The sequence below is a fragment of the Micropterus salmoides genome, unplaced genomic scaffold, assembly GCF_014851395.1.
Source record: "Micropterus salmoides isolate LMB-PRFRI ecotype aquatic unplaced genomic scaffold, ASM1485139v1 Ms_hic_scaffold_4, whole genome shotgun sequence".
NCBI classification, from domain to species: domain Eukaryota; kingdom Metazoa; phylum Chordata; class Actinopteri; order Centrarchiformes; family Centrarchidae; genus Micropterus; species Micropterus salmoides.
This window is the reverse complement of record NW_024043372.1, coordinates 37,611,661-37,624,883: the sequence shown is the minus strand read 5'-3', so window position 1 is coordinate 37,624,883 and position 13,223 is coordinate 37,611,661. Positions and strand designations below refer to the sequence as shown.

Genomic DNA, 13,223 nt, shown 5'->3' with positions numbered 1-13,223 from the left:
TCTAACAGGAAACTATACCATATGTTGACGGTTGTCAATTAAACAACAACTTCGTAATGTTACTGCCAACCAAAGAGAGCAAACGCTCCAAAATAACAAAAGATTTAATACTTTGTTTTCCAAGATCTTTCTCAAGCTTTCTTACCACAATTGGCAATTTGTTTAATGTTTTACAGATGTAAATAGCTTCTCCATTTTAATGATAATAGACATTTTAGTATACTTCATTTTGTCAGTTTTTCAGTGTGAATGCACCACAAACTCAAACCCTGCTTTAAATTAGTGTGTAGTTTGAATTGGAACACTGTTCTGCTGCTGTTAAGGTAAACTAGTTAACAAGGCTTCTAAACTTCTTTTTCACATTCAGCAGTTAGTTTGTTTGGACACCAAAACTTTTAGTTAAATCTGTCCTCTCAACAGCTCTGCCTACAAAAGGTATTTACTGGAACAACCTTCAACAAACTTTGCACTGTCCTGGAATATGGAATTATTCCGGGTTGAGCCATCACTTTAATTTTGTCCTCACTGAAGTCTATGTCAGAGGTAGAGCATGGGCCGAGTTTGATCTTCCAAAAGACAGATGCTCTTGGTTGATTGGTCAGGAGTCACGTTTCCATTCAGAGTAATGGGAAAAGATGTATGCAAGCTGTGATGGATCAAGAACAGATGGCAGCTCAGGCTGTTGTCTCTCTACTTGTGCCAGCAAAGTTTTTCTGTTTCTGATCCATCAAGTACCTAATGCCTGTGACATTTACATCAATGTGTTTTCAAGCTGCTGAGGTTCAGGATAAACATGCCTCAGTGCAAAAACATTCCAAAAGCCAGTTATATCTGCTTATCTCTACAAAAACGTGGTCACAACACTTTTGCCCAGTGCACTGGCCTCCGAATATGACCTATATATCTTGTTTACGGCTGTAAGCTCCATGAGAAGGGATTTGCATGTTTTTCTTCAGTGACATTAGAGGTGTGATGAGGTGAAATAAGACTTTAAAGCATACAGTATGACAGTATTTGTTAGTCTCTACTCTCCTGTGCAACTAGAGCATTAAATCCCTCCCAGAAGAAGCTAAAACCTGTTCCCACAATCATTGGTTTGGGATTAGGTAGACTTTGGTTCAGATTTTTAGTTTATAGATTGGGACCAGACACACAGCATGGGATAGCAGTTCATTAGCAGTCAGCCTTCGTGGTTGTCCTTTAATGGGAATAGTTTTATCCAAGAATGATGGTGAGGTAAGGTCAGTTTCCTCACTGCCTTACTTAGCCTGTTATTTCATTCAACATCAGAGGAATTCCTCCTAATCCCGCCCTTTAATAGGCTCTGTTCTAACCATCGACTGCAGCTCATTTCCTTCAGCTTTAAAAGAGAAATTTGAATGATGTCATTCTGAGGTGGGAATCAATTAACCTGCTGAAAGCTGTGAAAGGTTTAGGAGCTGCAGAAACTGTTCAAGCTCTCAGTTAGTGTGTATACCTCTCTCTCTCTCTCCCTCTCCCTCTCTCTCTCAGGATGCTTGAAGGATGCCTTTATTTTGTGAGTGTTTTATGGAGGAACATATGGATGAGGTGCACTGTAATTATTTCCATGGGGATATGTTTTCAGTCTTATGACTCACCGCCTTTAATTAAAACAGGAAACATTTAATCGCCTTGCTCCTCTGAATTTAAACCCCAGGTAAGGACGGTGAAAAATATTTACTTAAAACTCACATCTGGGCCCATTACTGCTACAGAATATATTTGGCCCTTACCCCTTGATTTACAAGGTTGTCGTTTATTTTTGGTGCAGAATAGGTTCATATTATTTAAAGCCAATCTTTATAAGATACTCACATTTTTTCACATTATTTGTTGCTGTAATTGTGCCTCCCTTCAATATTGACAGCAAAAAGATCCCTTCTTAGAACAATACAGATGATAAGGGAGAAAATCTACAGTGTGCAAAAATGCATCCCAAGATTAGGTTCAGAATGGCTTAAGGCCGGCAGATTTTGGAATCAAAATGGTAGTTCAAAACCATGTGATATCCAAATCAGGACACTTTCTCTCTCTCCTGAAATGCAAAAAGGGCGATGCAAAATGTATTTGTGTAGTGCCTTTCTAGTCTTCGGACCAGTCAAAGCGCTGTTACACTACATCGCATTCACCCAATCAGAAGATTGGCACACACCGATGGAACAGCCAATCTTCCAATTAGCAAGCAACCCGCTCTCCCTCCTGAGCCACAGCCGCCCACACTGATAATAATAAATAATAATCCTTATTTGTAGAGCACTTTTCAAAAACAAGTTACAAAGTGCTTTAACAAGTGTAAAGAATAATACAAAAAAAGATAAGAGCATGAAAAATTAATATAAAATTAGTAAAATACAATAAAATAAAAGGGATTAAATAAAGTCAAATAAGATCGGGAAAGGCTCTCCTATAAAAGTATGTTTTAAGAAGGGACTTAAAAGAGTTCACTGACTCAGCCGACCTGATTTCCTCGGGCAGGCTGTTCCAGAGCCTCGGGGCCCTGACAGCAAACGCTCTGTCCCCTTTAGTTTTCAGTCGAGACTCTGGAACAGACAACAGACTTCTGCCCGAGGATCTCAAGGTACGTGCTGGTGCGTATGGGACTAAAAGGTCAGAAATATAACAAGGCGAGAGGCCATGAAGAGCTTTAAAAGTGATCAATAGAATTTTAAAGTCAATTCTAAAACATACTGGGAGCCAGTGTAATGAAGCTAAAATAGGAGTAATGTGGTCATATTTCTTTGTTCTGGTTAAAAGCCTGGCAGCTGAGTTCTGGACAGTCTGGAGTCGATCAATAGATTTTTGGGTTAAACAGGTGAAAAGGCTGTTGCAATAATCCAGGCGTGATGAGATGAAGGCGTGTAAAATGGTCTCGGTGTCCTTAAAAGTTAACATAGATTGAATTTTAGCTATATTTCTAAGTTGATAAAAACATGATTGAACAAGCTTTGTGGTGTGCTGCTGACACAATTAAGATCAAACCAAACACCAAGGTTCTTTGCCACAGGCTTAATGTGATTTACTAGGGAACCAGCAGATGGCAGTATTTGATTTGCCATCTGCTGAGACCCGATGCTAGGCTACAACTTTATCTGACAGGAACTGTTAGTGAACTTTACATTCAGCTGTGTTGATAAAAATACTGATGTATATTTTCACACAGAAATAGCAGGACAGCGGGCTGGCACCGATCAAAGTCAACATGCATAGTACGGAAAAAAAACAACGGTCTTTAAATATTCCTTGGAATCTTCTTAACAGAAAATTCACCACATGAAGCTTATAGCAAGTATAACACAGTTATAGAACCTGTCTTCTGTCCAGACATACAAAGCCTCTTATGTGTCCCTCTTAGCGATTAGTGGTAACACTAACATGAAGGTCATTGCTATAAGGACTTGCATGATGCATATATTTACTAGTGCTGAGCAATGATTAAAATTTTTATTCGCGATTAATCGCATTGTTACGCACAAAATTGAATAATGAATTCTAAAGTAGTGTATTGCCCACTTTTATGTACTACTATGTACACAAAAGTGCAATAACATGTGGTTTGCAAACACTTTAAACAAATAAGGTGCTTTTTACCAGCAGTATTCCCTTTACACAGCAGCAATAAAATATTTCTTGTAAATCTCAACTTAAACATTAATGTAATCAAATCAAATATTAAACTAATAATATTATAATGTTATAGCATGTCTTTGTTTGTTTTAAGTAAAGTGTTAAAAGCAGGTGGAAATAATAGCCTACCACATGAACTAATTAAGAACTAATAACGTATTGTTTGCTTAAAGTGAAGTGACGCACATTTTGCGCAGGAAAAAAAACTTTCATTTATGTTTCTTCACTTTACGAACAATCTGTATGAATTTTGAACACTTTGTAGTTTAGCAAAAACAACACAAATTAATTAGGCTACATCAAGGAAACTCATTCTCGGGGTGGTGACAGATCACTTAAGAGAAGACCTGTTGCCAACCATAGCCTAAACATCATGCAAGAAGAGCCTCAGATGTTGTCACAGATGAATGACAGATACAGTGGACAATTGGAGACATCATGGTAACCGCTCCACAAAACCTTTTAAAGAACATTTACAAGTAATGGGAATACTGGTTGGGCAGTAGGGGTGTGAATCTCTTGGCACCTCACGATTTGATTTGATTACAGTTCAGAGGGTGGCGATCCATCTTGATGCGTCTTTTTTTCTATGTGATTTCTGCACAATTACTAAGCATTTAATTTGCACATTATAATTGCTTAAAAGGACTAGTTTACATCCCTAATTTACTTTACTAGCCTCAGCTCCTCCTGGTCACCAGTGTCCTTCCTTTAACAACCAGTTGTCAGCCTCCTCTGGAAACTGAAATATATTGAAACTATCAGGATGTACAGTATGTGTGCAGGACCAGTTTAGCTTGAACCTGATGTTCTCATTCCTCGACAAGTTAGGTAATAATGACACGCAACTAATTAACATTACTCAGTAATAATTTAGCTAACGTTGCATTGCAGCCCCCAAAAAATCAACGTGCTTTAAATGAGAGATGTTAGCTAGAGCTAACCGTTTTCTGTTGTTTCCAGCAGTTGCAGAAACAACAGACTTAATGGACACACTGTGGCCTAGACTGCACATTTACTGCCAGACTGACAACTTACGAAGTAACTTTATTTTAACAATATTTTCCACTAACTTTCACCGTCACTTTCACCCCGCTCTGCTGCTCGTGCTCTCTCATTTGCTCACTTGCTTTGCACAGACAAGACACACAGGGAGCCAAAACAGCGATGAGTGTTGCTGCACAGTGTGCCACTGAAAATCAGTAGTCACAGTTATACTGATGAGCGTGTGAAATTTTAGTAGCGTGACCAGTCATTCAGCACTGGTCTCAGAGATCACAGGTCTCTCTGATCACACCTCTGACTGTCCACCATTTGCGTTACATTACGTTAATCAACCGTACCCACCCAGCCTGGGCACCCTGTAGCACCACCTCAGGCTGTGAAACTCCTTATTTCATCCTCAGCACACTTTGTTATTTTTATGACTTATTATTCATTACATTTACGCATTTTAGCTGACGCTTTTATCCAAAGGGACTTACAATTGCTATACATGTCAGAGGTCGCACGCCTCTGGAGCAACTAGGGGTTAAGTGTCTTGATCAGGGATGGATGGGTCCCAGTGGGGGATTGAACCTGGGTCTCTCACACCAAAGGCATGTGTCTTATCCACTGCACCATCACCACCACCTATTCACCATTACTTTAATTGTATATATATATATATATATATATAGAGAGAGAGAGAGAGAGAGAGAGAGAGAGAGAGAGAGAGAGAGTATTTTTATGAGTAACATAAAAGGAACTATAACATGCATTTCATTGTACAATCCGGTGACAAATAAGTTTGTCATCTTGTAAGTGAACAACTGTGATAGCTAGTAGGGCTTAAAAACATTCCCTCTTGACTCGGTCTAATTGCTCTAGAAACGCTTCGCATTTTGTGCATTTCTTTACTTCACTCTCACATTAGTGTCCTGTGGTTGTAAGAGTTCTATAAATGCACGACTAAGGCCCTGACATTTGCATGTGGAATTGGTGGTGCCTTGTAATGATAGTATTTTAAGAATGGAGGCTCTGGATAAGAGCATTACTTAAACGCTCAGAATATAAATTCAAAGTAGGAGCAGATGTTGTTTTGTGTCTTCAAGTCAGTTTCCATTTTTCTCTCACCCTTTCTAGTATCAGACAGCAAGTTCCCCAAAGAGGCCTTCTCCATCAGTGCCACAGATGAAGCTTCCAACGCGGTGGAGGAGCAGGAGGATGTGGATGAGTGTCAGCTCTACCCGAGCCAACTGTGCCAGCACACATGTACCAACATCTGGGGCTCCTACCGCTGTGGCTGCCACCAGGGTTACGTCCTGCAGCAGGACGGACAGTCCTGTGCACCAGGTACTGCAGCTCACCTCTGCATGTTCATTCACACATGAACTCTCTGGGTTTTGGTGGTAAATTTCAGAATTTGGTTCAGAATATAGCAGGAAAGCATACTCCAAGCTTGAGAAGCCCAGGGAAGAAGCCTGGCTCACTCCAATGTTAAAGATGTTTCTATGGCATGGCTCCACCAAATTATGGTTTTCACCATCTGCACAAGCTCATCATTCATGCCAACAAAAACATGGCAGCGAGCAGTAATTATCTTCACTGTTTTTATTGTTGTGTTGGTGGACCCAAGTGCAGTACACAGCCACAATGGTGAGATGAAGGTATAAAGGTTTATTTTAAGGTAGTAATAATAATAATCTGTATTTATAGAGCACTTTTCAAAAGCCACATCACAAAAATAATGAAATAAAACAAATCATACAATTATTATTAATATATAAGAAAACAGATTAAAACATTTTGGTGTATAAAAAACAATGCCATGTCAGAAAAGGCAAGAACAAGGACATTTAAAAAAAAAAAAAGGAAATAAAAGACACTTCAAGATGAAAGTACTGTATGTGTATAGAAGTGGAGATCACTGACATAGCCTGAACCTGATTTCCTTGGGCAGATCGTTACAGAGCCTCGGGGCCCTGACAGCAAACACACTTTCCCCATTTTCTTATCAGCCAGGCCTCTGAAACAGGCAAAAGACCTCTGCCTGAGGATCTAAAAGTACAGACCGACATGTAAGGTAAGAGAGAGAGAGAGCAGGGAGCGAGGTCATGAAGAGCCTTTAAAGTAGTCAGTAATACCTTAAAATCTATTCTCAAACATTCTGGGAGCCAGTGTAAAGTGGCTAGAACTGGAGTGATGTGGTACTGGGGAATGGAAAGTGGAGAGGAAATGATGGCTGGCAGGGGCCGAGGACCGATGGGTGATGGGGGTGTGGCTGGGAAGGAATGGAGGCAAGGGTGTGGGGATAGCAGACAGAACAGACAGTTAGTAATCAACTTGTAATGAACACAAAGAATAGTTCTCATGGTCACTACACAAAAGAGGCCTGAGAGAGAGGAAATGAAAACCACACCCACGGCAACACACAGACACAGACAGGGACAGCCAGACGGGAGCACTGGAAAAACAAGCAAGTGGGGTACACAAGAAACACTGGGGAATCTGCGGGGGCACGGCCACAGCCACGACACCCAAGTTCTCCCTGTGTTAGTGTGGGTTTCCTGTGGGTGCTCCAGTTTCCCCCACCATCAAAAACACATGTTAAATTTTCCTGTGGGTTCCTGGAGTTTAAACCGGATCCCTGGGCGCTGTACATCATAATACTTTGGATGGGTTAAATGCAGAGACAGAATTAAACTTGAGGTTGTATTGTGTATAATTGTGACAATGTGACAATAAACTTGATATGATTTGATTTCCCAAAGTGCAAGTTGATGGCGCCTTTCATTAAAGCCTCCTTGCCTGGTAAATGTCCGCATGTTTCAAACTTCATGCTCTCAATTTGTAATACAATCTTTCTCCTAAAAATTGGAAGTCTCACAAGTCTCACAATCTGAAAATCTGAATATAATTTGTTATTTTTGTCAAACTCGACACTGCTCTTTAGGAGTTTCAGAAAACATGATATAACTGTTTTTACAGGCTGAATAAAAACCGTCTATAAACCATCTGGCCTTTTCAGACCTGTAATGTAAGGGCTAACAGAACTGCTAACAAGCTAATCTGTTGTGGGATTAAAATTTATGTTTATGAGTTTTTATTTGTTTGTATGCCACAGTAGATAGAAATAGGAATTCTTGATGAAAAATTATGTTTGTTGTCTTTTTGCTACAGCAGCATTAAGCTGTGCCCTCTGCATTATCTGATCACAGACAGATTTTAAACAGAGCTGGTTGACTACTTTTTCTGGGTGATAGACCAACATATTAAATCATCTGAAAGTAACTTATATAGAAGAGATCCTTAAATCTGACAAAATCTGAATAGTAGACTACATAACAAGAAGTTGTATGAATGCAGTTGAAGGTAAAATGTCATATTTTGGACTGAGGTTGGCTTGCTACGAGTCATTATTTAACTTGTTTGTATCCTAATCATTGATTTTACAATAAAGACTTTACATGATATATTTGAATGATAGTGACTCAATAGTGACTTTTCATTTAGAACTCAAAATTATGTGCATATAAACTACCTCACATAGTATTGTGACATACATTTTTTAAATAAATTCAGCATTGATTCTTGTCAGTCCAAATGAAACTCACTAAAAGGCTGTTGCCATGAATATGTTGCTAAACTACCGATGTCCTAGCTATGATGCTGAACCACATAATGAAAAATAGTTCTTATCACATAGTTTGGTGTGTTCGAGTTGTGTCTGTGTTGTATATAAGTAGTCTCCTTCACATTTTTTGAAATGCTGTGCATTATTGTTCCCTATTTGACCTTGTGTTCCTCCGGTTTAACTAAGATGAATGGAATTCACTGATGAGGGATGAGGGAATTGCTGGAAAATAAAACTTCAGTATTTTACTTCCATTAAAAGCTTAAATACAGGAATCTTAATTTTTATTATATGTGTATTTATGGTCATTTTACTATGATTATGCTGTGGTTAAACCAACAACAGATTTCATCATCATACTTATGGCACTAAGTGTCATTTAAACAGGCTCATCAAAATTCCACACAACCTCAAATGAAAGATAATGCATTTGCAGAACTCTCTCTGCTCTATTAAAGAGTTTAATGACTAAAATACCCAGCATGGGTAAAATGATGTCTTGTCATTAGGCAAATAGATATTATGCGGGATGCTTCTTTTATTAAATTGGTTTCATATATCAGGAACATGTGAGTCAAAATACTTTCATTCATTTTGCAGTACGTTCAATTGATTTTAAAGTATAAACATTAGCTGGAGAGCTACACTGACATGTTCTTTCTGTTCTGCAGTGAGTCCTGATGAGGACAACAGAGTCAGAGAGGACAGTCCTGCTCTGGACCCAACAGAAGCTACTAATACCATCACTACAACCAGTACGACCACCACCAGCCCTGCCCGCCCCAGTCCTTGTGCAGGTAATGGCAACATTACACTCCAATGCGTGTAACATCACTGTGCGCAGGACTCGTCACAGTCACGGCCCCCGAATGATAAACAATTTCAGTATCCGGGCACTGATATTAAAAACACATGTTCGATCATATTTTATATTAAGAAAGATTCAGGCACAGGTTTTTACAGACTCCTAAAGGCAGAAAGAGAAGAAAACGTATAATTTCAGTGCTGCATGATGATGGGTGTGCTGGCTATGCTGTTGCCATTTTGTGTGATACATAACATTTCCAGTATAATTATACCCTTGAACTGTCCCTGTCTGACCTAAAGCATCATAATTAAGTTTTTACTATTTGAAAGAGGCCCCTGGTGTTTACATGCCTTAAGGCTTTGTTCAGTACAGTTCAGTGCTTTTTCTTATTTGTTTTGCTCCTCTGCGGTGGTGAAGGTCACGTACCACAGTCAGTCAGTGATGAGAAAGGCCATCTTGTCTGAAATAAACCATACCGACTATATGTAGTTCAATTAATTACTTCATGAGTAGCCTCTTTCCCAACTAATATGATACTTTCACAAGTGGTGCTAATTAGCAGAGTTTCAGGAGCGGGACCACACATCAACCACGTCATCGCCAGCATTTCCATAAATACCCACACGTCCTAACTCCTCCCCTTCGCTCTCGTATCCTGCACCCCCCCACCACCCACCCCTTTCTCTGTCCTGCCTCCTGATCTTCTTCTTCTTCATAGGGTTATAAGGGGGTCCGTCGTGCCCGGGTGCTACGGCGGATTTCCCTATCGTAGCTTCCCCACAATGCTTTCGAATGTCTCTTCGGCAACTGCAAGCTTCGTACATCTTCTGTTTCGATCATCAATAAATCATTTAATCATACCTGTCGATTGTGTGGTCCTTGCTAGTGAAACATACACTTAACTACTTAGCTATAGTTACAAATTTCTCAAGAATGGCAAGAGTTAATTTTTTAAATATTCAAGTCATTATTTATAAAAGAATCACTGCAAAAGTTTGTGAACTCTGTCCGATTTTGACTAAACAATTATGTAGAATTTCCACTGCTTCTGAAAGCTAATATCCATTAATCTTGGTGATATTTGTTGAAATATGAAATTTTACTCAGGGTTTGGCACTTCTTATCCTTGTGCAGGTTTTTACATTGCGTGCGTATGGCGTAGTGGCAATGTCGCACGGAACTAGCTCCAACCGCAGTCAGTATTATAAGTTGATCTTATTTATTCACGTTAGCAGGACCAAGATTATATTCACTGATACACATCAGTAAAAAAAAGAGTCACTGCTTGAGTTAACAGAATTGTCAATTGACAAGTAGCTAATATTTGAATAAAAGCCCAATGGCTAACTAAAAAAGCACTGTGGCCATCTGTTAAGTGCCAAGAGCTTGTTATATTTTAACATTCTTTTTACCGTTTTGTGCCAAGTAGCAAACTGAAGTGATTCGGCTCTGTACCCTAAACCACTGAGATTTTTGTCTCCAAAGTTTCTCCAGATAAAGGTTTGTGTATAATGCTGTATTTACACACTGTAGCAATAAACTGACATCCAATCATAGAGTTTAGATGTGCACCTAGTATTGAATGCAGCGGCATAACATAAAAAATTATATGAAGCTTTCACCGTGAGGTTTTAGAACATTATTGAACATTATTTCTGTCATAGTCTTCATTTTACCTTGATCATTAGAGAAAGCCATCTCACTGTGCATTCAGCCTCAGCGCAAATTTAATCCTCGCGTTGCTTTCCTCGCATGGGTTTTATTGCTGGACTGCTGCTGATTGTTCTACACGGTACAGCAGAGGAATGAAACCAAAGTAAACATTTTGCTGTGATTTAATTGCAATAAATGGATCAAAATTATGCTGAAATAACTACAATATGATGCCGTTTTGTTAAACATATGAATTCATGCTTTGTCAGGTCTGTCAGCAAGACAACAACTTTTAAAATGTTTGTTTTCTGAATGGAGTTCGGATCAATAAGGCCTGTGCTATGCTAACTTCTTCACAGTAAATTACAACCATAGCTTCAATCAATTAACACTTGTGTTCTGAACTTACCAGGTAGTTCAACTGTCTCACTTACTTTCCTCCAAGCAATGTCCGGTTTTGTCTGTTTTTCATATAAATATGAAGTAGAAGTGCAACAGAGCTCATTGACGCTAACAACAACAATGGAAACCCGAAACACCGTGGCTCACTGCTAAGAAACGGGAGTAAAGATAAATCAATGTTTTAATCCCAAAAAATAAAGTAAAAAGTTAATTTAATAATAGCAAATAAATCTGAGCTCAACGCTGATACGCTGTCGCGACACAGCGTCATGCAACCATCATGCTCGAGTTGAAATGAGCGCACAGTTACTCTGGCCCCTGCACTGAGAAAGAATTGCTGTATTTCATAATAAATGTCAGCTGAATAAGACTTCCCTGGAATCATCTTTAATGTGCAAAATGAAGGTGAAATAGTTTCCAAAAAGTGTTCGCCCTGACTTTTGCATCATAGAAGTAGCAGAGTAAATCTGTTACGTTTTGTTGTGGCAGACCCAGAAGCGGACTCAGAACACAGCAGAAGTTCTATAGATAAAAAGTCTTTAATGAACAAGCGATAGTAGATGAATGAGCTGGCAGGGCTGATGAAGGCAGGCGGGCTGCAGAAGGTGCAGCAGGGCTGGGGTTTAATTGAGGCAGTGAGTGGTGAATGGTGAACAAAAGGACACTGGCACTGGAGTCCTGAAGCACAGGAAAAACACATGTTAGGAAAAGACATGAAGAAAACATCACAAAAACACACTAGTGGTTCACTGGAGATAAGTTGGCTGAGCGTCACTGGACCACAAAGGGAGGAGGGGACAGGGAAATACACAGAGAAGAGTGAAGTCACAGCCGCAGCTGTGACCGAATCGTTAGAAACAATCCACATAAAAAGATTGATTGTTCTTCATGGGGTAATGCATTTTGAAGGTTTATTTGCATCAATAATGTTTGTAAAGAAAATGGTAACTATTAACAACATAGTTTGTTAATAATTCTAATAATGCAGCATTTTTTAAATTGCATATAAAAAACTGCCTGTATGGCGGTGCCTTCTGTACTAAAGTTTCCCCTCACTGCTGATTTAATGTATTGTTCTCAGAAATGCACTTTGAACTCATTATTTGAAAATTTCACAACTTACTTGGCTGGCTTAATGATCTCACCTGGTGCTGTATTTTCACATAAGGTATGCTGGGCCAGAAACATCTCTTAAACGTGTCTGAGACAGCCAGTCCCTCTTGGAGTATACATAACTATAAATTGTAAAATATGAGAATGAGCGAACTTCGGAATCATTCATCATTCAAAGTAATAGGTGACTTGTGGTGCTTTCAGGTGGTTTACCAAAACGGCATTACCGACTGTATGACGGTAGCCAGGAGCAGAGATCTGGGTTTTCCTAAAGGAAGATGAAACATGATTTGTAGGTGATTTTATTGATTTGGGGCTCTGATATTCACTTCCTGCTGTGAGTTGTGGGTTAGCTTTTAAAGGGTGATGAGAGTGTTGGGGGCTTTAGTGAGTGTTTCATATAAGGCGGTATGCTGTGTCTCCAGATTCTTACTGCATGTTAGTCCAGCAGGCAGGATACATCTGCTCAACAAATCAGCTCTGCTTTTATTGGAACAAAACAGGTAGGCCAGGCTGAGAAGGGCTGACATGATGTATCCAAGTGCCGTCTGACTGCCCTGAAACTCTCTTATGAACAGAAGGAAAAAAAGGCACAGTTGCCTCGCTGCATGCACTTTCACTGATAAACTGTTCAGTCACGGTTGATCTGCTGTGTTTACACTGCTGCAGCTGAATTTTGGTCAAGTCAGGAGGAGATCAGCAGTGCAAACCCTTGAACCACTAGAGTCTCTACTCCAGGCTGCAACAAAAACCCTGCTCCTTCAAACTGCCTCTGATTGTTAGTTATAAGAATATTCTGATCAATGTGTATTGAGCGGCCTTCCGACACTTCACCACTGCAGAGCTTTAGTGGGGAATGTGTTGGTGAGAAACTGTGGGAAAACAGTTCCTGTCCATGACTCTTTGTGACAGGATTATTGAGCTGTTAAATAGAAAGAATTGATTCTGCTGTATTGAATGCGATTCCTGCAGGGAGTGATGATCAGT

The 13,223-nt window shown here is 39.6% G+C and overlaps 1 protein-coding gene across 4 annotated transcripts in view; it reads left to right on the top strand.

The window, feature by feature from the left end:
• The window catches only part of fbln2 (fibulin 2), a 65,485-nt gene that overhangs the window by 26,748 nt on the left and 25,514 nt on the right, over positions 1-13,223 (top strand). For all 4 annotated transcript variants that reach the window (XM_038697913.1, XM_038697912.1, XM_038697911.1 and 1 more), the window contains exons 6-7: positions 5,770-5,979; positions 8,932-9,057. In XM_038697913.1, coding sequence (XP_038553841.1) covers positions 5,770-5,979; positions 8,932-9,057 — 336 coding nt within the window. The remainder of the gene's footprint in view (positions 1-5,769; positions 5,980-8,931; positions 9,058-13,223) is intronic.